Source organism: Phyllobates terribilis, unplaced genomic scaffold (genome assembly GCF_046119375.1).
Source record: "Phyllobates terribilis strain yellow unplaced genomic scaffold, ASM4611937v1 Scaffold_2__4_contigs__length_985480577, whole genome shotgun sequence".
NCBI classification, from domain to species: Eukaryota; Metazoa; Chordata; class Amphibia; order Anura; family Dendrobatidae; genus Phyllobates; species Phyllobates terribilis.
Genome location: NW_027362762.1, coordinates 22879126 through 22906273, shown reverse-complemented (window position 1 = coordinate 22906273; position 27148 = coordinate 22879126). Strand labels below are relative to the sequence as shown.

Sequence of the window (27148 nt, the reverse complement as noted above, 5' to 3'; positions counted from 1 at the left end):
AGATCCACAGCTCAGGGGGGATCTGTCCTATTAGTCGAAGTCTCGCCTTTATGGAAGAGTGGCAAGAAGAAAGCCATTTTTGAAAGCAAGCCATAAGAAGCATCATTTGTTGTTTTTCAAAAAGCCACGTAGGGGACATAGCGAGCATGTCGAGGAAGGTGCTCTGGTCAGATGAGACCAAAAGAGAACTTTTTGGGCTAAATGCAAAATGCTGTGTGTGACGGAAAACTAACACTGCACATCACCCTAAAAACACCATGCCCACCGTCACACATGGTGGTGGCAGCATCATGTTGTGGGGAGGCTTTTCTTCAGCAGGGACAGGGAAACTGGTCAGAGGTGATGGGAAGATGAATGGAGCTAAATACAGGACAATCCTGAAGAAAACCTGTTAGAGGCTACAAAAGACTGGAGCATAGGTTCACCTTCCAGCAGGACGATGACCCTCAACATCCTGCCAGAGCTACAATGGATTGTTTAGATCAAAGCATATTCATGTGTTTGGTCCAGTCACAGTCCAGACCCAAATCCCAGAGAATCTGTGACAAGACGTGAAAATCACCGATCACAGACATCTCCATCCGATCACTGAGCGAGAGCAAGGGGGTAAAGAAGTCGGGGCAAAATGTCACCTCTAGATGTGCAAAGCTGGAGAGACAGACCCCAAAAGACTGCAGCAGAGAAAGGTGGAGAGACAGACCCCAAAAGACTGCAGCAGAGAAAGGTGGAGAGACAGACCCCAAAAGACTGCAGCAGAGAAAGGTGGAGAGACAGACCCCAAAAGACTGCAGCAGTAATTGCAGCGGAAGGTGGTCCTACAAAGTATTGACTCTGGTGGACTGAATGATTCAAAGTAGAGCGAAGCATTCGACAAGGCGGCGTCCTGTCACCACTTTCTCTTCAATTTATATGCAGAAGCTATTTTCAGGAATACTGGATTTGCCAAAAAAGGGGAAGGAATTAAAATTGCTGGAGAAATCATCAACAATATAAAATATGCAAATGATGCAACATTGATAGCAACAAGAGTAGATGGAATGAAGGTCTAATTACAGAGTGTCAAGATGGAAAGCTCGAGCATGGGACTCCTTCTCAATACATGGAAGACAAAGATATTATCTACTGCCAGGTACGATCGGGACATCTGATATGGACGGCGAAGAGCTGGAAGGTGCAAAGGACTTCAACCTACTCGGATCGATGATCACTCAAGATGCAGCGACGACACCGGAAATCAATAGAATAGCTGCGGGCAAATCCACAGTGAAGTCACTGGACGAGGCCTTCAAATCAAGGAACATTTCACTGGTGATGGAGACACAACTCGTACATAGTCTGGTCTTTTCCGTAGTAACATAAGGATGCGAAACCTGGATGATAAAGAGACTGTAAGGTCTGCCTGAGGCCACAGGCTCAGAAGGCTGCCTCGGACGGGCTTGGTACAAGTCACTCAGTCTGGCGGGCTCCAGAGAAATGGAGGCTTAAGTAAGGTGTGGTGCTCTGGAAGCACACACACCCATACTGCCAGACTGGATGGCACTACAGATCCCAGCCACTCTAACCTTAGTGGTTGGAGAGAGCCTGCCGTCCAGAGTTTCTGGTTCTGACAGTTCTATCATCAGCGCCGCTCACAGAGTGAATACAGTGGTGACAGAAGTTGCAGGACCATGCTCTGGTGGAGATGTGACAGAAACAAGACAGAAGAAGAAGAATCAATGCCTTCGAAATGTGGTGCTGGAGAAGGAGGTTATCAATACCATGGATGGCAAGAAGAACAAACCAAGCCAGACATGTCACTGGAAGCGAGGATCACCGAGCTATGAGTTACTTACTTTGGACACCTCATATGAAGAGAGCAATCACTGGAGAAGGACGTCCTGGTCGGAAGAATAGAAGGAACAAGGCGAAAAGCAAGACCAGCAACCCGATGGCTTGATACTATCGAGATAATGGCGGAGAAGACCCTTGTGGATCTATCTAGGATTCCACAAGATGGATCTTCCTACAGAGCGTTCATCCATCAAGTCGCCATAGCTCGAGATTGAGCTGAAGGGCGTTAAATAATAATATAATCACAGTTTTCATATTTTATATTTTTTAAATAATTAGAAAACCTCGTATCGTTTCTTTTACACTTCACGAATACTTGCTACTTTGTGTTGGTATCACAGAAAATCCCTTAAAACACATTTAAGTTTGTGGGTGTAACAGAAAAATGTGGAAAAGTTCACGGGTATGAATATTTTTTTCAAGGCATTGTGTGTTTAGGGATTCCTCCTTGGGTTGTAGCGGTGAGAGGTGACTTTGGCACATTTGTAAATGATTATGTAGTGTCCCAGTACATGTAATCTTTTCTATCTATGGAATAACCGTCTCGCTCATGGTTTTTGCTGTCTGGTTTTGTTTAGGGCCTGCGGTGCAGTTTAATCCCAACTACCTTGGACTGCGATTCCTGAGTACAGAGGGACAAGGTCACTGCCTGTATATATAACCTGAGCTTGAGTCTTAGCCTGGTGGCGCTCTATGCATGGGATCTCGCCCGCCAGGCCTAACTGTCCTAATCCTAACCTTCTGCCAATGGCCTATGTTAGCCCTATTCTTTTGCTGCTGTTCTTTACTACTTCTATGAATTTCTTCTAATCCTTCACCAAATCCAGGTTGCACTTTAGGATTCGGACTTTTCTTCTTTTTATTATTATTATTATTATTATTATTATATTTTTGTCATTCTATGGACCTCTAATGGTGCGACACTGCTCATGCAGCTCCATTCATGTTCCACCTCGCTGTGGTCCTTCCACTTGGGACTCTTGTTCTGTTGGTTGATGGGATCTCCAGAATTTATCAGGTATTCTGTGGATAGTTGATAAATGTTGTGTGGGGAAAAGCCCTTTAGAAGTAATTGGTAATGGTCAGACTTGAGGATCAGATTGGATCCAGCCTGAGATTTGGATTTGGTGCTTTCCTTCTCCTCACTTAACATGGGAATCCATTCATTCTCGAGTTGTCACTGGCACTATTCCTTCCTTCTTGGTGGCGTCTTGGTGGCTGTTAATTCTTCCACTTTGGCTTCTTCGGGGCTGCTTATTCTTTTTCTACGATGGGCTATCTCTGCTCTTGCTAAAGGAGAACTCTTTTCTTGATTTTAACATTTTTATGATATTTCACAGGATGGTTATGACAACTGATGCTGATTTAATACGGGAGATTTTTGAGGTTTGATCTTTTCTTGGAAGTGGAGTTTTCTCATATCTTAGGACTGGTTTACGTGATGCAGTTCATTTTGCTTCAGAAGTTTCAGATCCTTCCATTCTTCTGCATGGGCGTGTGGGCTGGAAGCACATGGATGTCTGCAGACTCCACTCACATGACTGTGATGGTTGCTGGAATTACTACAGGACATCATTTTTCCTGGGAGCAGAAGCGTCGTATCTGTTATCCCTGAGCAGAAGCGTCATACTTCTTTTTTCCTAGTATGAGGAGCGTTGTATTTTTTTCTTCGGAGAAGTGTCGTATCGTTTTCCTCAGACGAGGAGCGTGGTTTCCTTTTACTCGGACGAGGAGCATCTTATCTTTTTTTTCCCTCAGATGAGGAGCCTTGTATCTTTTTCCTCGGAGTGTCTTATCTCTTTCCTCGCAGAGGAGGGAGCTTCTTATATTTTTCCTCAGTGATGGAGCTTCGTATCTTTATCCTCGTCTGAGTAGTGTTGTATCTTTCTTTTTTCCCCTTGGAGGAGGAGCGTCCCGTCTCTTTCCTTGGAGGGGGAGCGTCCCGTCTCTTTCCTTGGAGGGGGAGCGTCCCGTCTCTTTCCTTGGAGGGGGAGCGTCCCGTCTCTTTCCTTGGAGGGGGAGCGTCCCGTCTCTTTCCTTGGAGGGGGAGCGTCCCGTCTCTTTCCTTGGAGGGGGAGCGTCCCGTCTCTTTCCTTGGAGGGGGAGCGTCCCGTCTCTTTCCTTGGAGGGGGAGCGTCCCGTCTCTTTCCTTGGAGGGGGAGCGTCCCGTCTCTTTCCTTGGAGGGGGAGCGTCCCGTCTCTTTCCTTGGAAGGGGAGCGTCCCGTCTCTTTCCTTGGAAGGGGAGCGTCCCGTCTCTTTCCTTGGAAGGGGAGCGTCCCGTCTCTTTCCTTGGAAGGGGAGCGTCCCGTCTCTTTCCTTGGAGGGGGAGCGTCCCGTCTCTTTCCTTGGAGGGGGAGCGTCCCGTCTCTTTCCTTGGAGGGGGAGCGTCCCGTCTCTTTCCTTGGAGGGGGAGCGTCCCGTCTCTTTCCTTGGAGGGGGAGCGTCGTATCATTTTTGTATCTCTTTCCTCGAGAAGGAACGTCTTATATTGTTCCTCGGAGACGCAGTGTCGTATCTTTTTCATCGGAGGAATAGTGTCCTATCTTTTTTTTTTTTTTCTCCCCCCTCAGAGAAGGAGCCTTGTATGTCTTTCCTTGGACGAAGAGTCTCGTATCTTTTTTCTTGAAGAGTAGCGTTGTATAGTTTTCTTCGGAGACGAAGCTTCGTATCTTTTTCCGCTGTGAAGGAGCGTCTGTCTTTCCTCGGAGGGATAGTGATGTATCTTTTTTTCCTTTCAGAGAAGGAGCCTCTTATCTTAGCTTCCATAAAGTATCAATAAAGGTACCCGGATTGGAAGGGTTTCTGCGCGCTCTGGAATCAGGACACGACTTACAGTAGATCCAATTGCAGGTTTATTGTCGACGCGTTTCAGAGTCCACCGACTACTTCCTCAGGACAACCATACAAAAACATTTTTTTTCTAACCATATGCTGTTTTTGTATGGTTGTCCTGAGGAAGGAGTCGGTGGACTCTGAAACGCGTCGACAATAAACCTGCAATTGGATCTACTAGAAGTCGTGTCCTGATTCCAGAGCGCGCAGAAACCCTTCCAATCCGGGTACCTTTCATGTAATTATTATTTGTCTTTTGGTGACTCTTATATAAAGCCGCTTTCTCCCCTGGGCAATGGCTGATGCTTTTTTTTTCCTGTGTAAAGCGCGTTTCCACTGTAAGGAGGGATTGTGTATTTGTCTCTTGTTCCTGTTTGCAGCTGGTGGACACCTGTATAATTACTTTGGAATACAGTTCATTAAAGGGGTTGTCCAGACTTGGGGTTCAAGTCTGCAGTCATTCGATGTGACTGCAGACTTGTGAATCTTCACAGGATTCTCCGGTGCCGGGAGCGGTTGGTCATGTGACAACAAATATGCGATTTCCATGCTTCTGGCCACATTCCGACTAGACGTGTCCGTATACCTGTAAATCCTAATGCCAGCTTTGGAGAATCCTGACCTTGTGATTCACGTACAGTGACTGCAGACTTGATCCCCAAGTCTGAACAACCCCTTTAAGGATTGACCATGACTGACTAACCTCGTAACTTGGTTTTACTTTCAAAACTGGTAACAGATCTTTACATATATCCCAGTTTTCTTGAATCCACATCTACTGTAATTTTGGGGGTAATTTCAAATGGATATTAGTGATCAGTGAGGTTTTCTAAAAAATACAGGCAAAAAGTCGAAATTTTTTCCCCTGAAACTTTCCTTGATTTGAAGGCTGCACCCATGAGTTAAGGGTTCACAGGACACCCCTCCATTATTCAACCAACTCGCCATCCCAATGACACAATCCCTAAAGTAAATCCTTTAATTGGTGAACGATTGCTGCCTTGTACTCGAAGAAAAAAAAAAAAACGTCTTTGAGTAAGACTCCTGGCCAGTCCTCCAACTCCTACTGTTTGGCAGATACAATGCCCACTAACATAAGGTTTCTCCAAGGCCAAAATTCTAAGTCCTTCTTCAGGGCTTTTAAGGGGTCAAGGACTGACTGCTAGGCAAATGTGACATGAGGTCTCAGCCCTTTGATACCGAGCATCTAATGAGCTGACTGTTCTACTCCAGGACGGAGCAGTGGAGCGAGGGGCATCACAGATGGGGCCAGATAAGGTCCGCTTCTTGAGTGCAGATTACTCAGGCCAAGCATGCAGGCAGAAGCGACTTAACCCCAACTGCGGATCTAGTGGTCTTCACTCGCCTTCATAACCAGGGGCATTTATGTCCTAAAATGTCAGAAGTTGGTTGTTTATATGTCAAGTTGTGTCCTGTGAAGAGATTCTAGCGGCTTTGTAGTTTGTTCTGTCCTAGATTGGGTCGTGTCCTAAGCCCATGGATGCTGGTGATGATGATGATAAGGAGGGCCCAGTTTCATGGTCAACCTCGCCAGGGATTTAAAACTTTCACTTTTAATTCTAAAAATGTTCTAATTCTAATTCTTAAATGTGTGTGAGTGACACCACACCCAAAGCTAACTAGACGAAGCTTAGGTCCACACAGGGCAGAAAAATCTCCAGTTGACAGGATAGTCGTCCGCGTGAGCCACCTTTGGGGCTGTCACAGATTTTATGTGGATTTTCAGTGAGTTTCAGTCTGATGCTAAGGGTGAAATCCACTGTGAAAACCTCAGCCCAAAATCTCATCCACTTTGCTGATATTGTAAAAGCTCTCTGTTCCTAGATAAGTTACAGCGCGACCGCGACAAATGCTGCCCCATAAAGAAAAGGAACGAAGAGTGTAGTATGGAGCAGAGCCAGACATGTAGAGCTACAATGCCCGTGATAAATCAGGGAAGCCTTGACTCCCTCCATGGTTGGCAGAACAGCCGGCACCGCGTACAGTACCAGTGTGAAAGGCACTCTGTCTGCCAGTGGTCAATGGTGACCTCTTCTCTCTCGGGTTAATTCCAGAAGCCTCATCCAGTCATTATGGGATGCAGAAGAAAAGCGACTTCTGGGGTCATTGTAAATCACATCCCGCTTCTTAGCAAGGAAATTCATATATTCTTCATTTTTGTTTGTCCATTTCTGTGTATCTTTGTCCCTTTTGGTTCTTATCTGTGATTGTCCGCTTGCATCATGACCATTTTATACTTTGCTGTCATTGTTTTCGTTCATATTATTCTGACTTTATACTTTTCTCTTTATTTCCATCCATCACTCCTTCCTCCTCATCTTCTGCCCACCTCTCGCATCCTTCTCACTCTTCACATTTGTCTTCTCCTTCCTCCACTCCTTCCTCATCTTCTGCCCACATCTCGCATCCTTCTCACTCTTCACATTTGTCTTCTCCTTCCTCCACTCCTTCCTCATCCTCTGCCCACATCTCGCATCCTTCTCACTCTTCACATTTGTCTTCTCCTTCCTCCACTCCTTCCTCATCTTCTGCCCACATCTCGCATCCTTCTCACTCTTCACATTTGTCTTCTCCTTCCTCCACTCCTTCCTCATCTTCTGCCCACCTCTCGCATCCTTCTCACTCTTCACATTTATCTTCTCCTTCCTCCACTCCTTCCTCATCTTCTGTCCACATCTCGCATCCTTCTCACTCTTCACATTTATCTTCTCCTTCCTCCACTCCTTCCTCATCTTCTGTCCACATCTCGCATCCTTCTCACTCTTCACATTTGTCTTCTCCTTCCTCCACTCCTTCCTCATCTTCTATCCACATCTCGCATCCTTCTCACTCTTCACATTTATCTTCTCCTTCCTCCACTCCTTCCTCCACTCCTTCCTCATCTTCTGTCCACCTCTCGCATCCTTCTCACTCTTCACATTTATCTTCTCCTTCCTCCACTCCTTCCTCCACTCCTTCCTCATCTTCTGTCCACATCTCGCATCCTTCTCACTCTTCACATTTGTCTTCTCCTTCCTCCACTCCTTCCTCATCTTCTGTCCACATCTCGCATCCTTCTCACTCTTCACATTTATCTTCTCCTTCCTCCACTCCTTCCTCATCTTCTATCCACCTCTCGCATCCTTCTCACTCTTCACATTTATCTTCTCCTTCCTCCACTCCTTCCTCATCTTCTGTCCACCTCTCGCATCCTTCTCACTCTTCACATTTATCTTCTCCTTCCTCCACTCCTTCCTCATCTTCTGTCCACCTCTCGCATCCTTCTCACTCTTCACATTTATCTTCTCCTTCCTCCACTCCTTCCTCCACTCCTTCCTCATCTTCTGTCCACATCTCGCATCCTTCTCACTCTTCACATTTGTCTTCTCCTTCCTCCACTCCTTCCTCCACTCCTTCCTCATCTTCTGTCCACATCTCGCATCCTTCTCACTCTTCACATTTATCTTCTCCTTCCTCCACTCCTTCCTCATCTTCTGTCCACATCTCGCATCCTTCTCACTCTTCACATTTATCTTCTCCTTCCTCCACTCCTTCCTCATCTTCTGTCCACATCTCGCATCCTTCTCACTCTTCACATTTGTCTTCTCCTTCCTCCACTCCTTCCTCATCTTCTGTCCACATCTCGCATCCTTCTCACTCTTCACATTTATCTTCTCCTTCCTCCACTCCTTCCTCATCTTCTATCCACATCTCGCATCCTTCTCACTCTTCACATTTATCTTCTCCTTCCTCCACTCCTTCCTCATCTTCTGTCCACCTCTCGCATCCTTCTCACTCTTCACATTTATCTTCTCCTTCCTCCACTCCTTCCTCATCTTCTGTCCACATCTCGCATCCTTCTCACTCTTCACATTTGTCTTCTCCTTCCTCCACTCCTTCCTCATCTTCTGTCCACATCTCGCATCCTTCTCACTCTTCACATTTATCTTCTCCTTCCTCCACTCCTTCCTCCACTCCTTCCTCATCTTCTGTCCACATCTCGCATCCTTCTCACTCTTCACATTTATCTTCTCCTTCCTCCACTCCTTCCTCATCTTCTGTCCACATCTCGCATCCTTCTCACTCTTCACATTTATCTTCTCCTTCCTCCACTCCTTCCTCATCTTCTGTCCACATCTCGCATCCTTCTCACTCTTCACATTTGTCTTCTCCTTCCTCCACTCCTTCCTCATCTTCTGTCCACATCTCGCATCCTTCTCACTCTTCACATTTGTCTTCTCCTTCCTCCACTCCTTCCTCATCTTCTGCCCACCTCTCGCATCCTTCTCACTCTTCACATTTATCTTCTCCTTCCTCCACTCCTTCCTCCACTCCTTCCTCATCTTCTGTCCACATCTCGCATCCTTCTCACTCTTCACATTTGTCTTCTCCTTCCTCCACTCCTTCCTCATCTTCTGTCCACATCTCGCATCCTTCTCACTTTTCACATTTATCTTCTCCTTCCTCCACTCCTTCCTCATCTTCTGTCCACATCTCGCATCCTTCTCACTCTTCACATTTGTCTTCTCCTTCCTCCACTCCTTCCTCATCTTCTGTCCACATCTCGCATCCTTCTCACTCTTCACATTTATCTTCTCCTTCCTCCACTCCTTCCTCCACTCCTTCCTCATCTTCTGTCCACATCTCGCATCCTTCTCACTCTTCACATTTGTCTTCTCCTTCCTCCACTCCTTCCTCATCTTCTGTCCACATCTCGCATCCTTCTCACTTTTCACATTTATCTTCTCCTTCCTCCACTCCTTCCTCATCTTCTGTCCACATCTCGCATCCTTCTCACTCTTCACATTTGTCTTCTCCTTCCTCCACTCCTTCCTCATCTTCTGTCCACATCTCGCATCCTTCTCACTCTTCACATTTATCTTCTCCTTCCTCCACTCCTTCCTCCACTCCTTCCTCATCTTCTGTCCACATCTCGCATCCTTCTCACTCTTCACATTTGTCTTCTCCTTCCTCCACTCCTTCCTCATCTTCTGTCCACATCTCGCATCCTTCTCACTTTTCACATTTATCTTCTCCTTCCTCCACTCCTTCCTCATCTTCTGTCCACATCTCGCATCCTTCTCACTCTTCACATTTGTCTTCTCCTTCCTCCACTCCTTCCTCATCTTCTGTCCACATCTCGCATCCTTCTCACTCTTCACATTTATCTTCTCCTTCCTCCACTCCTTCCTCCACTCCTTCCTCCACTCCTTCCTCATCTTCTGTCCACATCTCGCATCCTTCTCACTCTTCACATTTGTCTTCTCCTTCCTCCACTCCTTCCTCATCTTCTGTCCACATCTCGCATCCTTCTCACTCTTCACATTTATCTTCTCCTTCCTCCACTCCTTCCTCATCTTCTGTCCACCTCTCGCATCCTTCTCACTCTTCACATTTATCTTCTCCTTCCTCCACTCCTTCCTCATCTTCTGTCCACATCTCGCATCCTTCTCACTCTTCACATTTATCTTCTCCTTCCTCCACTCCTTCCTCATCTTCTGTCCACATCTCGCATCCTTCTCACTCTTCACATTTGTCTTCTCCTTCCTCCTTTTGTCACTTTTCCCTCTTCCACCTATATTGCTTCTCATTCTTCTTCATACATCGGTAGAAATGCAGCCCTGTATTTGCAGTATTCCCCATCCACTCATTTCTCCCAGCCAGTCGGCCGCCTGCAGGATAGCCAATCCTGATACCGACGCAGGTAAACGTCAGAGCCGGAGATCAGATAAGTGTTCAGATACCGGTAGAGCGTTAGAGCCTAGATCCGGAGATCAGATACGTGTTCAGATACCGGTAGAGCGGTAGAGCTTAGATCCTTAGCCGGAGATCAGATACGTGTTCAGATACCTGTAGAGCGGTAGAGCTTAGGTCCGGAGATCAGATACGTGTTCAGATACCGGTAGAGCGGTAGAGCTTAGATCCGTACATGACTTCTGTGCATGGTAGGAATCCTCAGACCATTGCTTTAGTCTCCCTTCGTTATTATTTGGTATTGAATCTAATAATTTCCTACACCACTCCTGCTGGGACTGGATTGGTTTTTGTGGTAGCTGGTAAATTTCCGTTACATCATTTACAAGGAAGGAAAACATTATCTGGTACTCTCCATAACAAACTGAAATTCTGTAACATCCAAATAGTAAACCCTTCACAGCTTGAGATCAGTCCATTGATGCCCCAAAATGCAATATAGTCTCCAAATCTGAAGACCATAGGTACCGTCTACACCAGTCTGAGTGAAATTGTAAGGTGCTTTTTTGGTTATTTCTGAGGTAATGTCCTCCAATTACTGCTTGGAAGCCCCCACTTGTAGGTGAAGGTATCCTCCAGTTCTTGTTATGGGTGCTCAGTTGTTGGTTGGTGACGTCTACCATTTGTTATATGGCGTCCCCCAGTTGATGGTGAGGACTTCTCCAGTTCTTGCTATGGCCTCCTCCACTTGTTGGCAAGGACACCCCCCAGTGCTTTTTGTCCCATCCCCTAGTTGTCTGTGAGGATGTTTCCCAGTTTTTCCAGTCTTATCCCCCAGTTGTTGTTGAGGACGTCTCTGTTTTTGCCTTCTCATTCTCCAATTGTTGATGAGGACATCTATCAGTTATTGGTATGGCCTTCCTCAGTTGTTGGTGAGGATGTCCCACGGTTCTTGCCGCCTTATCCCTCTGTTGTTGGTGAAGACGTCTCCCAGTTCTTGCGTTCTGATTCCCCAGTTGTTGATGAGGATGTCTTTCTGTTCTTGCTATCGCCTTCCTCAGTCGTTCGTGAGGATGATCCCCAGTTCTTGCTATGGCTCCCTAGCTGTTGGTGAGGTAGTCCCCGAGTTCCTGCTATGATATCCACCAGTTGTTGGTTAGGACATTCCCCAGTTCTTGTTATCTTATCCTTTAGTTATAGCTGAGTACGTCTCCCAGTTTTTACTATGGCCTCCACCAGTGGTTGGTGAGGACGTCCCTCAGTTCTTGCTTTCTCATCTCCAAGTTGTTGATGAGGATGTCCCCTTGCTATGGCCTCCCTGAGTTGTTCGTGAGGACGTCCCCCAGTTCTTGCTGTTTCATTTCCACTTGTTGGTGAGGCTGTCCACAGTTCTCGCTGTGGCCACCGCCAATTGATGGTGAAGAACATGCTCCGTTCTTGCTATGTCCTCCCCCAGCTTTTGGTGAGGACATGCCCAGTTCTTGCTATGTCCTTTCCCAGTTGATGATGAGGACATTCCCAGTTCTTGCTATGTCCTTTCCCAGTTGATGATGAGGACATGCCCAGTTCTTGCTATGTCCTTTCCCAGTTGATGATGAGGACATGCCCAGTTCTTGCTATGTCCTTTCCCAGTTCTCGCTGTGGCCTCCCCCTGTTGTTGGTGGAGGCCACATTATTTGACGAGATCTAGATATTATGATTGTTCAGAATGGTGGTTGTTCTGATCGGACTTTTCTTCTGGGATGGCAGTGAAATTGTTTTTGTGTTGTTCAGCCCACCACCCTCCTGGTTTGATAAATGGTGTTTGTCCTCTTTTTAGATGTCACAGCATTTCATACAGTTGAATTGAAATCATTCAGACGTTCAGCTTGTGTCCCGTAACCAGACCTGACTGAGCCCTCATGTCGTGTGATGCTAGCTTTCCCTTTAGAGGATAATCAGAGTAGTGATGATTCTGACTGCTAATTATTCATTGGTTGGTAAGATTGTGATGTCTTCTCTTCCAGGGTCCATGTCTCAGCCATCCTCGCACCCCTCACTAACATCTGAGGAGCTGTCTCGGGGTTTAGCTGTGGAAAAGTTTGACATGGTGAAAAAGTGGGGGATCAACACCTATAAAGTAAGAGTGACCTGAAGTGCTGCCCCCCTGCCTCTGCCCGCTCTACCGCCACGACCGGTCCCAGCCTTTGCCCACCATGTTGTCCTTCTCTTTCTTCCCACTTTGCCATCCTCCGGCCACTGCCTTCCCTGCAGTCCTCTGCATGCTTCGCCAGTCTCTGCCCATTCTCTGGCCTCTGCCCACCTTGCCGCCCTCTGTCTGTTTTGCCATTCTCCGTTCTCTGCATGCCCTGGCATCCTCCCTCCTTTGCCAGTCCTGCTGTCCTCTGCTTGGCTTGTCAGCTACTGCTGTCCTCTGACCGTCCTGCTGTCCTCTGGCCATCCTCTGCCCGTCCTGCCTTCCTCTGCCCGTCCTGCCTTCCACTGCCCGTCCTCCTGGCCGTCCTGCCTTCCTCTACCTGCTCTGTCCGCCGGCCTCCCCTGATACTGGGCATGTTGTTAGTGTACTCTGCCCTGTCACACTCTTCCACCTGAAATCCTTTCCTGTCGTCTTTGCAGTGCACTAAGCAGTTAATCTCTGAGCGGTTTGGCCGGGGGTCTCGTACGGTGGACTTGGAGCTGGAGACCCAGATTGAGCTTCTTAGAGACACTAAGCGGAAGTATGAAGGCGTCCTGCAGCTGGCCCGAGCGCTGACCGCACACTTCTACAGCCTGGTGCAGACACAGAGGGCCCTGGGTGACGCCTTCTCTGACCTGAGCCAGAAGTCTCCAGAGTTACAGGTTAGTGACCCTGCTGAGCACTAATCCTATCCTCTGACCACTGACCCCGGGAAAGGCCCCGATACATGGGCATGAAACCTCCTGTCCCCTCCATACAGTGCCGCCATATGCAAATCCTTCCAGTATCTCACCGTATCGTGTCGCATACTCTGCACAGCAACTCCTCCACCACCGTACCCTGTACACATCCCCTCCAGGACACCAGAGACATCTCCTGCCATACTCTGTACACATCCTCTCCAAGACACCAGAGACATCTCCTGCCATACCCTGTACACATCCTCTCCAGACCACCAGAGACATCCCCTGCCATACCCTGTACACATCCCCTCCAGACCACCAGAGACATCTCCTGCCATACCCTGTACACATCCCCTCCAGACCACCAGAGACATCTCCTGCCATACCCTGTACACAACCTCTCCAGACCACCAGAGACATCTCCTGCCATACCCTGTACACATCCTCTCCAGACCACCAGAGACATCTCCTGCCATACCCTGTACACATCCTCTCCAGACCACCAGAGACATCTCCTGCCATACCCTGTACACATCCCCTCCAGGACACCAGAGACCTCTCCTGCCATACCCTGTACACATCCTCTCCAGACCACCAGGGACATCTCCTGCCATACCCTGTACACATCCTCTCCAGACCACCAGAGACATCTCCTGCCATACCCTGTACACATCCTCTCCAGGACACCAGAGACATCTCCTGCCATACCCTGTACACATCCTCTCCAGACCACCAGAGACATCCCCTGCCATACCCTGTACACATCCTCTCCAGACCACCAGAGACATCTCCTGCCATACCCTGTACACATCCTCTCCAGGACACCAGAGACATCTCCTGCCATACCCTGTACACATCCTCTCCAGACCACCAGAGACATCTCCTGCCATACCCTGTACACATCCCCTCCAGGACACCAGAGACCTCTCCTGCCATACCCTGTACACATCCCCTCCAGGACACCAGAGACATCCCCTGCCATACCCTGTACACATCCCCTCCAGGACACCAGAGACATCTCCTGCCATACCCTGTACACATCCCCTCCAGGACACCAGAGACATCTCCTGCCATACTCTGTACACATCCTCTCCAAGACACCAGAGACATCTCCTGCCATACTCTGTACACATCCTCTCCAAGACACCAGAGACATCTCCTGCCATACCCTGTACACATCCTCTCCAGACCACCAGAGACATCCCCTGCCATACCCTGTACACATCCTCTCCAGACCACCAGAGACATCCCCTGCCATACCCTGTACACATCCTCTCCAGGACACCAGAGACATCCCCTGCCATACCCTGTACACATCCTCTCCAGACCACCAGAGACATCCCCTGCCATACCCTGTACACATCCTCTCCAGACCACCAGAGACATCTCCTGCCATACCCTGTACACATCCCCTCCAGGACACCAGAGACATCCCCTGCCATACCTGTACACATCCCCTCCAGGACACCAGAGACCTCTCCTGCCATACCCTGTACACATCCTCTCCAGACCACCAGAGACATCTCCTGCCTACCCTGTACACATCCTCTCCAGACCACCAGAGACATCTCCTGCCATACCCTGTACACATCCTCTCCAGACCACCAGAGACATCCCCTGCCATACCCTGTACACATCCTCTCCAGACCACCAGAGACCTCTCCTGCCATACCCTGTACACATCCTCTCCAGACCACCAGAGACATCTCCTGCCATACCCTGTACACATCCTCTCCAGACCACCAGAGACATCCCCTGCCATACCCTGTACACATCCCCTCCAGACCACCAGAGACATCTCCTGCCATACCCTGTACACATCCTCTCAAGACCACCAGAGACATCTCCTGCCATACCCTGTACACATCCTCTCCAGACCACCAGAGACATCTCCTGCCATACCCTGTACACATCCTCTCCAGACCACCAGGGACATCTCCTGCCATACCCTGTACACATCCTCTCCAGACCACCAGGGACATCTCCTGCCATACCCTGTTCACATCCTCTCCAGACCACCAGAGACATCTCCTGCCATACCCTGTACACATCCTCTCCAGGACACCAGAGACATCTCCTGCCATACCCTGTACACATCCTCTCCAGACCACCAGAGACATCCCCTGCCATACCCTGTACACATCCTCTCCAGACCACCAGAGACATCCCCTGCCATACCCTGTACACATCCTCTCCAGACCACCAGAGACATCCCCTGCCATACCCTGTACACATCCTCTCCAGACCACCAGAGACATCTCCTGCCATACCCTGTACACATCCTCTCCAGACCACCAGAGACATCTCCTGCCATACCCTGTACACATCCCCTCCAGACCACCAGAGACATCCCCTGCCATACCCTGTACACATCCCCTCCAGACCACCAGAGACATCTCCTGCCATACCCTGTACACATCCTCTCCAGACCACCAGAGACATCTCCTGCCATACCCTGTACACATCCTCTCCAGACCACCAGAGACATCTCCTGCCATACCCTGTACACATCCTCTCCAGACCACCAGGGACATCTCCTGCCATACCCTGTACACATCCTCTCCAGACCACCAGGGACATCTCCTGCCATACCCTGTTCACATCCTCTCCAGACCACCAGAGACATCTCCTGCCATACCCTGTACACATCCTCTCCAGGACACCAGAGACATCTCCTGCCATACCCTGTACACATCCTCTCCAGACCACCAGAGACATCCCCTGCCATACCCTGTACACATCCTCTCCAGACCACCAGAGACATCCCCTGCCATACCCTGTACACATCCCCTCCAGGACACCAGAGACATCCCCTGCCATACCCTGTACACATCCCCTCCAGGACACCAGAGACATCCCCTGCCATACCCTGTACACATCCTCTCCAGACCACCAGAGACATCCCCTGCCATACCCTGTACACATCCTCTCCAGACCACCAGAGACATCTCTTGCCATACCCTGTACACATCCTCTCCAGACCACCAGAGACATCTCCTGCCATACCCTGTACACATCCTCTCCAGACCACCAGAGACATCTCCTGCCATACCCTGTACACATCCCCTCCAGGACACCAGAGACATCTCCTGCCATACTCTGTACACATCCTCTCCAAGACACCAGAGACATCTCCTGCCATACTCTGTACACATCCTCTCCAAGACACCAGAGACATCTCCTGCCATACCCTGTACACATCCTCTCCAGACCACCAGAGACATCCCCTGCCATACCCTGTACACATCCTCTCCAGACCACCAGAGACATCCCCTGCCATACCCTGTACACATCCTCTCCAGGACACCAGAGACATCCCCTGCCATACCCTGTACACATCCTCTCCAGACCACCAGAGACATCCCCTGCCATACCCTGTACACATCCTCTCCAGACCACCAGAGACATCTCCTGCCATACCCTGTACACATCCCCTCCAGGACACCAGAGACATCCCCTGCCATACCTGTACACATCCCCTCCAGGACACCAGAGACCTCTCCTGCCATACCCTGTACACATCCTCTCCAGACCACCAGAGACATCTCCTGCCATACCCTGTACACATCCCCTCCAGGACACCAGAGACATCTCCTGCCATACCCTGTACACATCCTCTCCAGACCACCAGAGACATCCCCTGCCATACCCTGTACACATCCTCTCCAGGACACCAGAGACATCTCGTGCGCAGCACGCGGGGCATCTCGTGCGCAGCACGCGGGGCATCTCCTCCACCGCCGTGCCCGCGCACTTTCTCACACCGCTGTCTTCAGCAAGCAATGATATTCACATTGTGATTCTTTGCACTTTAGGAGGAGTTTGGATACAATGCTGAGACCCAGAAGCTTCTGTGCAAGAACGGCGAGACCCTGCTGGGGGCTGTCAATTTTTTTGTGTCCAGTATCAACACCTTGATCAATAAAACCATGGAGGACACGTTGATGACGGTGAAACAGTACGAGACAGCAAGGTAATCAGAGGCGCTATGAAGTCATCACTATGCGGAGCAGTAAAATCCAGGAATAGTTGAGTTCATCCGCTGTTCCTTCATTGTAGTGACCTATAACCGGGATTCCATAGTAAGAACATGGCTGTGACACGAAAACACGGCTTGTGGCGTGTGACCACCATGTTTGACCATTAGTACAGAGCCTGATCGCACTGGTGTTTAGTCACCGGTTATTCCATTTACTTACAAGGCAAAACTATAATATCCCTGCGACTAACTCCATATTCTCTATAGCTGCCAGCACCTGGGGGCCACATATCAGGGCCCCATGCTCTGGTGCCTTTAGTAGGGCGACACTGATGTAGGTGTGTAGACCTCCTACCATCTACTCATCTCTGAGTGCTGTATTGCCTTGCAGGCTGGAGTTTGATGCCTACCGGGCTGACTTGGAGGAGCTGAGTTTAGGACCTCGGGATGCAGCCACTCTCTGCCGTATTGAGGTTGCTCAGCAAAATTTCCAGGCACATCGCCACAAATACGAGAAACTGCGAGGAGATGTGACCATCAAACTGCGCTTCTTACAGGAAAACAAGGTACGACCGCAGAATTTTATGTAATACTGACACTATAGTTGGTGCAACAGCACAATATCGTCTCTAAGGTTAACGTGAATATGATAAGCGAATGTAGAGCTGAAGGATTTCACTCATCATTAGCGCAAGACATGGCAATCCGATATTATAACATTATCACTAGCGTCTACGTGTTAAGTAGGAGGACAGGGATGACACTACTGACATTACAGTGGTATTGTATGACTCTTCTTACAATGACATAATCACTGGTCACATTGCGGTCAGGGCCTCTGCTGACGTTACCGAGTCAGAGTTTACTCTACTGCCATTGCTGGGATCATGGCTTTCTCTACTGACGTTACCAGGTCAGGGCTTACTCTACTGACATTGCTGGGATCATGGCTTTCTCTACTGACTTTAATGGGTCAAGGCTTACTCTACTCACATTGCTGGGATCATGGCTTTCTCTACTGACGTTACTGCGGTCATGGCTTTCTCTACTGACATTGCTGGGATCATGGCTTTCTCTACTGACGTTAATGGGTCAAGGCTTACTCTACTGACATTGCTGGGATCATGGCTTTCTCTACTGACGTTACCAGGTCAGGGCTTACTCTACTGACATTGCTGGGATCATGGCTTTCTCTACTGACGTTACTGGGTCAAGGCTTACTCTACTGACATTGCTGGGATCATGGCTTTCTCTACTGACATTGCTGGGATCATGGCTTTCTCTACTGACATTGCTGGGATCATGGCTTTCTCTACTGACGTTACCGAGTCAGAGTTTACTCTACTGCCATTGCTGGGATCATGGCTTTCTCTACTGACGTTACTGGGTCAAGGCTTACTCTACTGACATTGCTGGGATCATGGCTTTCTCTACTGACGTTACCAGGTCAGGGCTTACTCTACTGACATTGCTGGGATCATGGCTTTCTCTACTGAAGTTACTGGGTCAAGGCTTACTCTACTGACATTGCTGGGATCATGGCTTTCTCTGACGTTACTGGGTCAAGGCTTACTCTACTCACATTGCTGGGATCATGGCTTACTCTACTGACATTGCTGGGATCATAGCTTACTCCACTGACGTTACCAGGTCAGGGCTTACTCTACTGACATTGCTGGGATCATGGCTTTCTCTACTGACGTTACCAGGTCAGGGCTTACTCTACTGACATTGCTGGGATCATGGCTTTCTCTACTGACGTTACTGGGTCAAGGCTTACTCTACTGACATTGCTGGGATCATGGCTTTCTCTACTGACATTGCTGGGATCATGGCTTTCTCTACTGACGTTACCGAGTCAGAGTTTACTCTGCTGCCATTGCTGGGATCATGGCTTTCTCTACTGACGTTACTGGGTCAAGGCTTACTCTACTGACATTGCTGGGATCATGGCTTTCTCTACTGACGTTACCAGGTCAGGGCTTACTCTACTGACATTGCTGGGATCATGGCTTTCTCTACTGCCGTTACTGAGTCAAGGCTTACTCTACTGACATTGCTGGGATCATGGCTTTCTCTGACGTTACTGGGTCAAGGCTTACTCTACTCACATTGCTGGGATCATGGCTTACTATACTGACATTGCTGGGATCATAGCTTACTCCACTGACATTACCATTGTCATGGCTTGCTCTACTGGTGTTGCTGCGATCATGGCTTGCTGTACTGACATTGCTGCAGTCATAACTTACTCTACTGATGTTACCAGGGCCATTCCTTTCTCAACTTTAGTTACCAGGCCATGGTTTACTCTACTGATGTTACCACGGCCATAGCTTTCTCGATTGACATTACCGTAGTGATGGCTTACTTAACTGATGTTATCAGAGTCATGTCTTACTAAATTGACATTACCTGGCCATGCCTTACTCTACTGCTGCTACTGACATTACCGGGATCATGGCTTACTCTACTGATGTTACCACGGTCAAGGCTTTCTCTACTGACATTCACGGCCATTACTTACTCGACTAACGTTACCACGATGATGGCTTATTCTGTTGAAGTTACCTGGCCATGGCTTACTCTATTGATGTTACCGGGTCATGGCTTTACTGACATTACCACGGCCATAGCTTTCTCAGTTGACGTTACCGCTGTGATGGCTTACTCTACTGATGTTGCCTCGGTCATTGCTTGCTCTACAGACATTGCCGGGATCATGACTTGCCCTACTGATGATAGCACGCTCAGGGCTTACTCTACTGACATTGCCGAGATCAGGGCTTATTCTAGTGACGTTACCATGGTCAAGGCTTTCTCGACTATTATCACGGCCATAGCTTACTCGACTAACGTTACTGCGGTCATGGCTTACTCTACTGACATTACTGCGGTCATGGCTTACTCTACTGACGTTACTGCGGTCATGGCTTTCTCTACTGACATTGCTGGGATCATGGCTTTCTCTACTGACTTTACTGGGTCAAGGCTTACTCTACTGACATTGCTGGGATCATGTCTTCCTCTACTGACGTTACCAGGTCAGGGCTTACTCTACTGACACTGCTGGGATCATGGCTTACTCTACTGACATTGCCTCGGTCATGGCTTACTCTACAGACATTGCCGGGATCATGACTTGCCCTACTGATGATAGCACGCTCATGGTTTACTCTACTGACATTGCTGGGATCAGGGCTTATTCTAGTGACGTTACCATGGTCAAGGCTTTCTCGACTATTATTATCACGGCCATAGCTTACTCTACTGACGTTACTGCGGTTATGGCTTACTCTACTGACGTTACTGCGGTTATGGCTTACTCTACTGACGTTACTGCGGTCATGGCTTACTCTACTGACGTTACTGCGGTCATGGCTTACTCTACTGACGTTACTGCGGTCATGGCTTACTCTACTGACGTTACTGCGGTCATGGCTTACTCTACTGACGTTACTGCGGTCATGGCTTACTCTACTGACGTTACTGCGGTCATGGCTTACTCTACTGACGTTACTGCGGTCATGGCTTACTCTACTGACGTTACTGCGGTCATGGCTTACTCTACTGACGTTACTGCGGTCATGGCTTACTCTACTGACGTTACTGCGGTCATGGCTTACTCTACTGACGTTACTGCGGTCATGGCTTACTCTACTGACGTTACTGCGGTCATGGCTTACTCTACTGACGTTACTGCGGTCATGGCTTACTCTACTGACGTTACTGCGGTCATGGCTTACTCTACTGACGTTACTGCGGTCATGGCTTACTCTACTGACGTTACTGCGGTCATGGCTTCCTCTACTGACACTGCTGGAATCATGGCTTACTCTGCTGACATTGCCGGGATCATGACTTGCCCTACTGATGATAGCACGCTCAAGGCTTACTCTACTGACGTTACCATGGTCAAGGCTTTCTCGACTATTATTATCGCGGCCATAGCTTACTCTACTGACGTTACTGCGGTCATGGCTTACTCTACTGACATTACTGCGGTCATGGCTTACTCTACTGACGTTACTGCGGTCATGGCTTACTCTACTGACGTTACTGCGGTCATGGCTTACTCTACTGACGTTACTGCGGTCATGGCTTTCTCTACTGACATTGCTGGGATCATGGCTTTCTCTACTGACTTTACTGGGTCAAGGCTTACTCTACTGACATTGCTGGGATCATGTCTTCCTCTACTGACGTTACCAGGTCAGGGCTTACTCTACTGACACTGCTGGGATCATGGCTTACTCTACTGACATTGCCTCGGTCATGGCTTACTCTACAGACATTGCCGGGATCATGACTTGCCCTACTGATGATAGCACGCTCATGGTTTACTCTACTGACATTGCTGGGATCAGGGCTTATTCTAGTGACGTTACCATGGTCAAGGCTTTCTCGACTATTATTATCACGGCCATAGCTTACTCTACTGACGTTACTGCGGTTATGGCTTACTCTACTGACGTTACTGCGGTTATGGCTTACTCTACTGACGTTACTGCGGTCATGGCTTACTCTACTGACGTTACTGCGGTCATGGCTTACTCTACTGACGTTACTGCGGTCATGGCTTACTCTACTGACGTTACTGCGGTCATGGCTTACTCTACTGACGTTACTGCGGTCATGGCTTACTCTACTGACGTTACTGCGGTCATGGCTTACTCTACTGACGTTACTGCGGTCATGGCTTACTCTACTGACGTTACTGCGGTCATGGCTTACTCTACTGACGTTACTGCGGTCATGGCTTACTCTACTGACGTTACTGCGGTCATGGCTTCCTCTACTGACGTTACTGCGGTCATGGCTTCCTCTACTGACACTGCTGGAATCATGGCTTACTCTGCTGACATTGCCGGGATCATGACTTGCCCTACTGATGATAGCACGCTCAAGGCTTACTCTACTGACGTTACCATGGTCAAGGCTTTCTCGACTATTATTATCGCGGCCATAGCTTACTCTACTGACGTTACTGCGGTCATGGCTTACTCTACTGACATTACTGCGGTCATGGCTTACTCTACTGACGTTACTGCGGTCATGGCTTACTCTACTGACGTTACTGCGGTCATGGCTTACTCTACTGACGTTACTGCGGTCATGGCTTACTCTACTGACGTTACTGCGGTCATGGCTTACTCTACTGACGTTACTGCGGTCATGGCTTACTCTACTGACGTTACTGCGGTCATGGCTTACTCTACTGACGTTACTGCGGTCATGGCTTACTCTACTGACGTTACTGCGGTCATGGCTTACTCTACTGACGTTACTGCGGTCATGGCTTACTCTACTGACGTTACTGCGGTCATGGCTTACTCTACTGACGTTACTGCGGTCATGGCTTACTCTACTGACGTTACTGCGGCCATGGCTTACTCTACTGACGTTACTGCGGCCATGGCTTACTCTACTGACGTTACTGCGGTCATGGCTTACTCTACTGACGTTACTGCGGCCATGGCTTACTCTACTGACGTTACTGCGGCCATGGCTTACTCTACTGACGTTACTGCAGTAATGGCTTACTCTACTGACGTTACTGCGGTCATGGCTTACTCTACTGACGTTACTGCGGTCATGGCTTACTCTACTGACTTTACTGGGTCATGGCTTACTCTACTGACGTTACCGGGTCAGGGCTTACTCTACTGACATTGCTGGGATCATGGCTTACTCTACTGACATTACCAGGGTCATGGCTTGCTCTGCTGGTGTTGCTGCGATCATGACTTGCTGTGCAGACATTGCCACGGTCATGGCTTGCTCTACGGACGTTACCATGGCCATAGCTTTCTCGATTGACCTTACTGCAGTGATGGCTTACTCTACTGATGTTACCAGAGTCTTGTCTTACTAAATTGATGTTACCTGGCCATGAATTATTTGACTAACATTGCCGCGGTGATTGCTTAATCTACTGAAGTTACTATGGCCATAGCTTTCTCAGTTGACGTTACTGCAGTGATTTCTTACTCTACTGATGTTGCCCCCGTCATGGCTTGTTCTACTGATGTTACCTGGCCATGGCTTACTCTACTCGTGTTACCGGGTCATGGCTTACTCTGCTGACATTGCTGGGATCAGGGCTTACTCAACTGATGTTATCACGGTCAAGGCTTTCTCTACTGACATTATCACGACCATAGCTTACTCAACTAACATTACTTCAGTGATGGCTCACTCTACTGCAGTTACCTTGGCTTACTCTACTGACGTTACCGGGGTCAGGGCTTATTCTCCTGATGTTACCATGGCCATAGCTTTCTCGACTAACGTTACCACGGTGATGGGTTACTCTTCTGAAGTTACCTGGCCAAGGCTTACTCTACTGACGTTAATACGGTCATGGCTTATTCGACTAATGTTACCGTGGTGATGGCTTTCTCTAGTGAAGTTACCTGGATATGGCTTACCCTACTGATGTTACCGGTTCATGGCTTACTCTACTGATGTTAGCACGGTCAGGGCTTGCTCTGCTGACGTTGCCGGGATCATGGCTTGCTCTACTGATGTTACTGGTTCATGGCTTACTCTACTGATGTTAGCACGGTCAGGGCTTACTGTACTGACATTAACGTGATGATGGCTTACTCTACTGATGATGCCACGGTCATGGCTTTCTCTACTGACATTACTTGGCTATGGCTTACTCTACCTTCAATGCCGTGCTCCTGGCTTACTCTACTGATGTTACGGTGATAGTGTGTGACCTACAAATCCATGGTCACTACTCACTTCAGCCTTTTCCCCAATCATTGCTTCCTTTACTTAGTTTTTGTGGTGATTGCATTTTAAGCTTTCCTTCTATTTAATTCCAATTTACTTTTCGTGTCTCACCTATGTCCTCATAGATTGTAGCTTGCGAGCAGAAACCTCACCCCTCTTGGTATCTGGTTAATTATGAGTTTACTCTGTAATGTCTTTGCTTTTCAGAGGGTACTTGTACAGACATTAAAGTGATGCGGAATATGTCGGTGCTAAAGAAATAAAAACTATTATTATAAATTATTATTATTTAATTCTGCTTAGCCATGATCAGCATTCGTGAACATGAATCTTGTGTCTCACTTGTGTCTCACTTGTCCTCTCTTCCAGGTGAAGGTCATGCACAAGCAGCTGCTCCTCTTCCATAACGCCATCTCCTCCTATTTTGCCGGGAATCAGCAGCAGCTGGAGGCTTCACTGGAACAATTCAACATCAAGCTGAGCAGCGCGGCCAGCGACAAACCTTCCTGGCTGGAGGAGCAGTGACCACTCCACTCTGTATGTGTTTGTGATTGCGTGTGTACCGTATTTGTAAGTGTTGTGTGCATGAAGGTTTGTGTGTGTAGCATTACCGTGTGCCGCTGCGAGCGTCTGCTGTATGCTAGGATCTATCCTTCTGTGTGACTACAGATCAGTGTGTGACAGTACGTCCGATACTCGATGTCATGCAGGTTGTGAGCACTCACCAAACCATAAAAGCCAGTATAAAGCCCACATACCTGGCCTGGCGCTGGTTATCCTGCTTCTTCTGACCCGCCCAGGTGTACATGTCACACCACTCCACCGTCCTCATGTGCCCTCCACTCTCCTCTCTTCTGTAGACATCCACGCCACTGTTCTTCAGGTCCCCTCCGCTCACCTCTCTTCTGTAGACATCCACTCCACTGTTCTTCAGGTCCCCTCCGCTCACCTTCTTCTGTAGACATCCACTACACTGTTCTTCAGGTCCCTTCCGCTCGTCTTCTTCTGTAGACATCCACTCCACTGTTTGTTAGGTCCCCTCCACTTACCTCTCTTCTGTAGACATCCACTCCACTGTTCTTCAGGTCCCCTCCGCTCACCTCTCTTCTGTTGACATCCACTCCACTGTTCTTCAGGTCCCTTCCGCTCGTTTTCTTCTGTAGACATCCACGCCACTGTTCTTCAGGTCCCCTCCGCTCACCTTCTTCTGTTGACATCCACTCCACTCTTCTTCACGTCCCCTCCACTCGTCTTCTTCTGTTGACATCCACTCCACTGTTCTTTTGGTCCCCTCCGCTCACCTCTCTTCTGTAGACATCCACTCCACTGTTCGTCAGGTCCCCTCCGCTCACCTCTCTTCTGTTGACATCCACTCCACTGTTCTTCAGGTCCCTTCCGCTCGTCTTCTTCTGTAGACATCCACTCCACTGTTCTTCAGGTCCCCTCCGCTTACCTCTCTTCTGTAGACATCCACTCCACTGTTCTTCAGGTCCCATCCGCTCACCTCTCTTCTGTAGACATCCACTCCACTGTTCTTCACATCCTTCCGCTCGTCTTCTTCTGTAGACATCCACTCCACTGTTCGTCAGGTCCCCTCCGCTTACCTCTCTTCTGTAGACATCCACTCCACTGTTCTTCAGGTCCCTTCCGCTCGTCTTCTTCTGTAGACATCCACTCCACTGTTCTTCAGGTCCCCTCCGCTCACCTTCTTCTGTAGACATCCACTCCACTGTTCTTTTGGTTCCCTCCGCTCACCTCTCTTCTGTAGACATCCACTCCACTGTTCTTCAGGTCCCTTCCGCTCGTCTTCTTCTGTTGACATCCACTCCACTCTTCTTCACGTCCCCTCCACTCGTCTTCTTCTGTAGACATCCACTCCACTCTTCTTCACTTCCCCTCCACTCGCTTTCTTCTGTTGACATCCACTCCACTGTTCTTCAGCTCTCCTCGACTCTACACTCCATGGTCCTGATTCATGAAGCAGTTTTCTGGTGTAAAATTGCTTGAAGTGTATAAAACTTTTAGTGCAATTTGAAATTGTGAAACTTTTGGTGTTTTTCTGCCAGTCCCAGCTGACTTCACTAACTTTTTGAAAAGTGGTTTGAGCTGGTTCGGGGCAAGACCGACCGCGCTTGACAATGTCATTATAATTGACACCTCAAAGGTAGCGTAAAGTATGATGGTAAAGAGCTCCAACCCCTGACTGACGTACAATTGTGGTGGAAGCGCATGGCAGTCAAAAGATGGACCAAATTCACTAGGAGGTGCACAGCTGTTAAAGAAAGGAGTGCTGGAGAAAGATGCGCCAAATTTGTAAAGCCTGGCGTACATAACTCCGGCCCATGTTTCTACTCCTCCATCAGCTCCGTCCAGAATCTTCTGTTCTAGCCCCCATACTCTTACTGGTCTCAGTGGTGGAGGCTCTGGTACTTGTGTGTGGATGCTTGTAGTAGGCCCATGGTATAAAGGGTTGCTTTACATGGGGCTGGCACTTTTCTGCAGTCGTTCTAGCATTACTTCTAGCAGTCGCCGGCTATTTCCGGCACAATGTCTCTTTGGTTTTCCTTTCATCATTTATGCAGTTTGTACCAGGAGCCCCTGACTTGAAGCCGGGGTGGGGGGCGGGGGGACCTGTAGATTTCGGGAAGATGGTTGGAGTAGATAGGCTTTAGTGTCAGTTTATAACTGTCCTAATATTTAACAGGGGGTAGATTTTATTTTTAGTTCACGCACAATGACTGAGGCTAGTAAGTGACATGACTGCGGCACCCTCTGTGTGAGGGGCGGTGTGTGTGTGTCCCGGCGGTGTCTGTGTCCCCCTGAGGTCTGTGTACCCCGGAGGTACTCCTCATGTCCTGTGTGAATGCTTTGTACAACACTACTTCTGTGCAGTGACTGTCGGGGTCTACACTCCTGTAAGTGGACGGATGAGTTTGATCCCTGTACATTTCAGTGTGTCTGACTGTGAACTCCAGTTGTGTGCGGTCGATGTGTGTGAGCGCTGCGGTATTATTACACGGCGCAGTGTGTACTCTTAGGGTCCACCGCAACCCAGATTCCACCCCTGTGTAATTAACATTGGGCCATGTGCTTGTTACCTGCCCTGTAGTACAATATTTATGAAGAGATTGTTCCTTAGGAATGGATTGTGGGTGCGACGCTCCTTCTGGGGTCTCGCAGGCCGGGGAGATCATCTCAACTCAATGAGG

General features: G+C 48.7%; 1 protein-coding gene across 4 annotated transcripts in view; it reads left to right on the top strand.

The window, feature by feature from the left end:
- The window catches only part of ARFIP2 (ARF interacting protein 2), a 63300-nt gene extending 37324 nt beyond the window's left edge, over nt 1-25976 (top strand). For 3 of the 4 annotated variants that reach the window (XM_073661193.1, XM_073661192.1, XM_073661194.1), the window contains exons 4-9: nt 2409-2471; nt 12364-12476; nt 12974-13195; nt 17032-17189; nt 17587-17761; nt 24309-25976. In XM_073661193.1, the coding sequence (XP_073517294.1) occupies nt 2409-2471; nt 12364-12476; nt 12974-13195; nt 17032-17189; nt 17587-17761; nt 24309-24464 (887 nt within the window). In that variant the 3' untranslated portion in view covers nt 24465-25976. The remainder of the gene's footprint in view (nt 1-2408; nt 2472-12363; nt 12477-12973; nt 13196-17031; nt 17190-17586; nt 17762-24308) is intronic. The other variant, XM_073661195.1, reaches the window with a different exon arrangement.
- Nucleotides 25977-27148: the final 1172 nt, after the last annotated feature.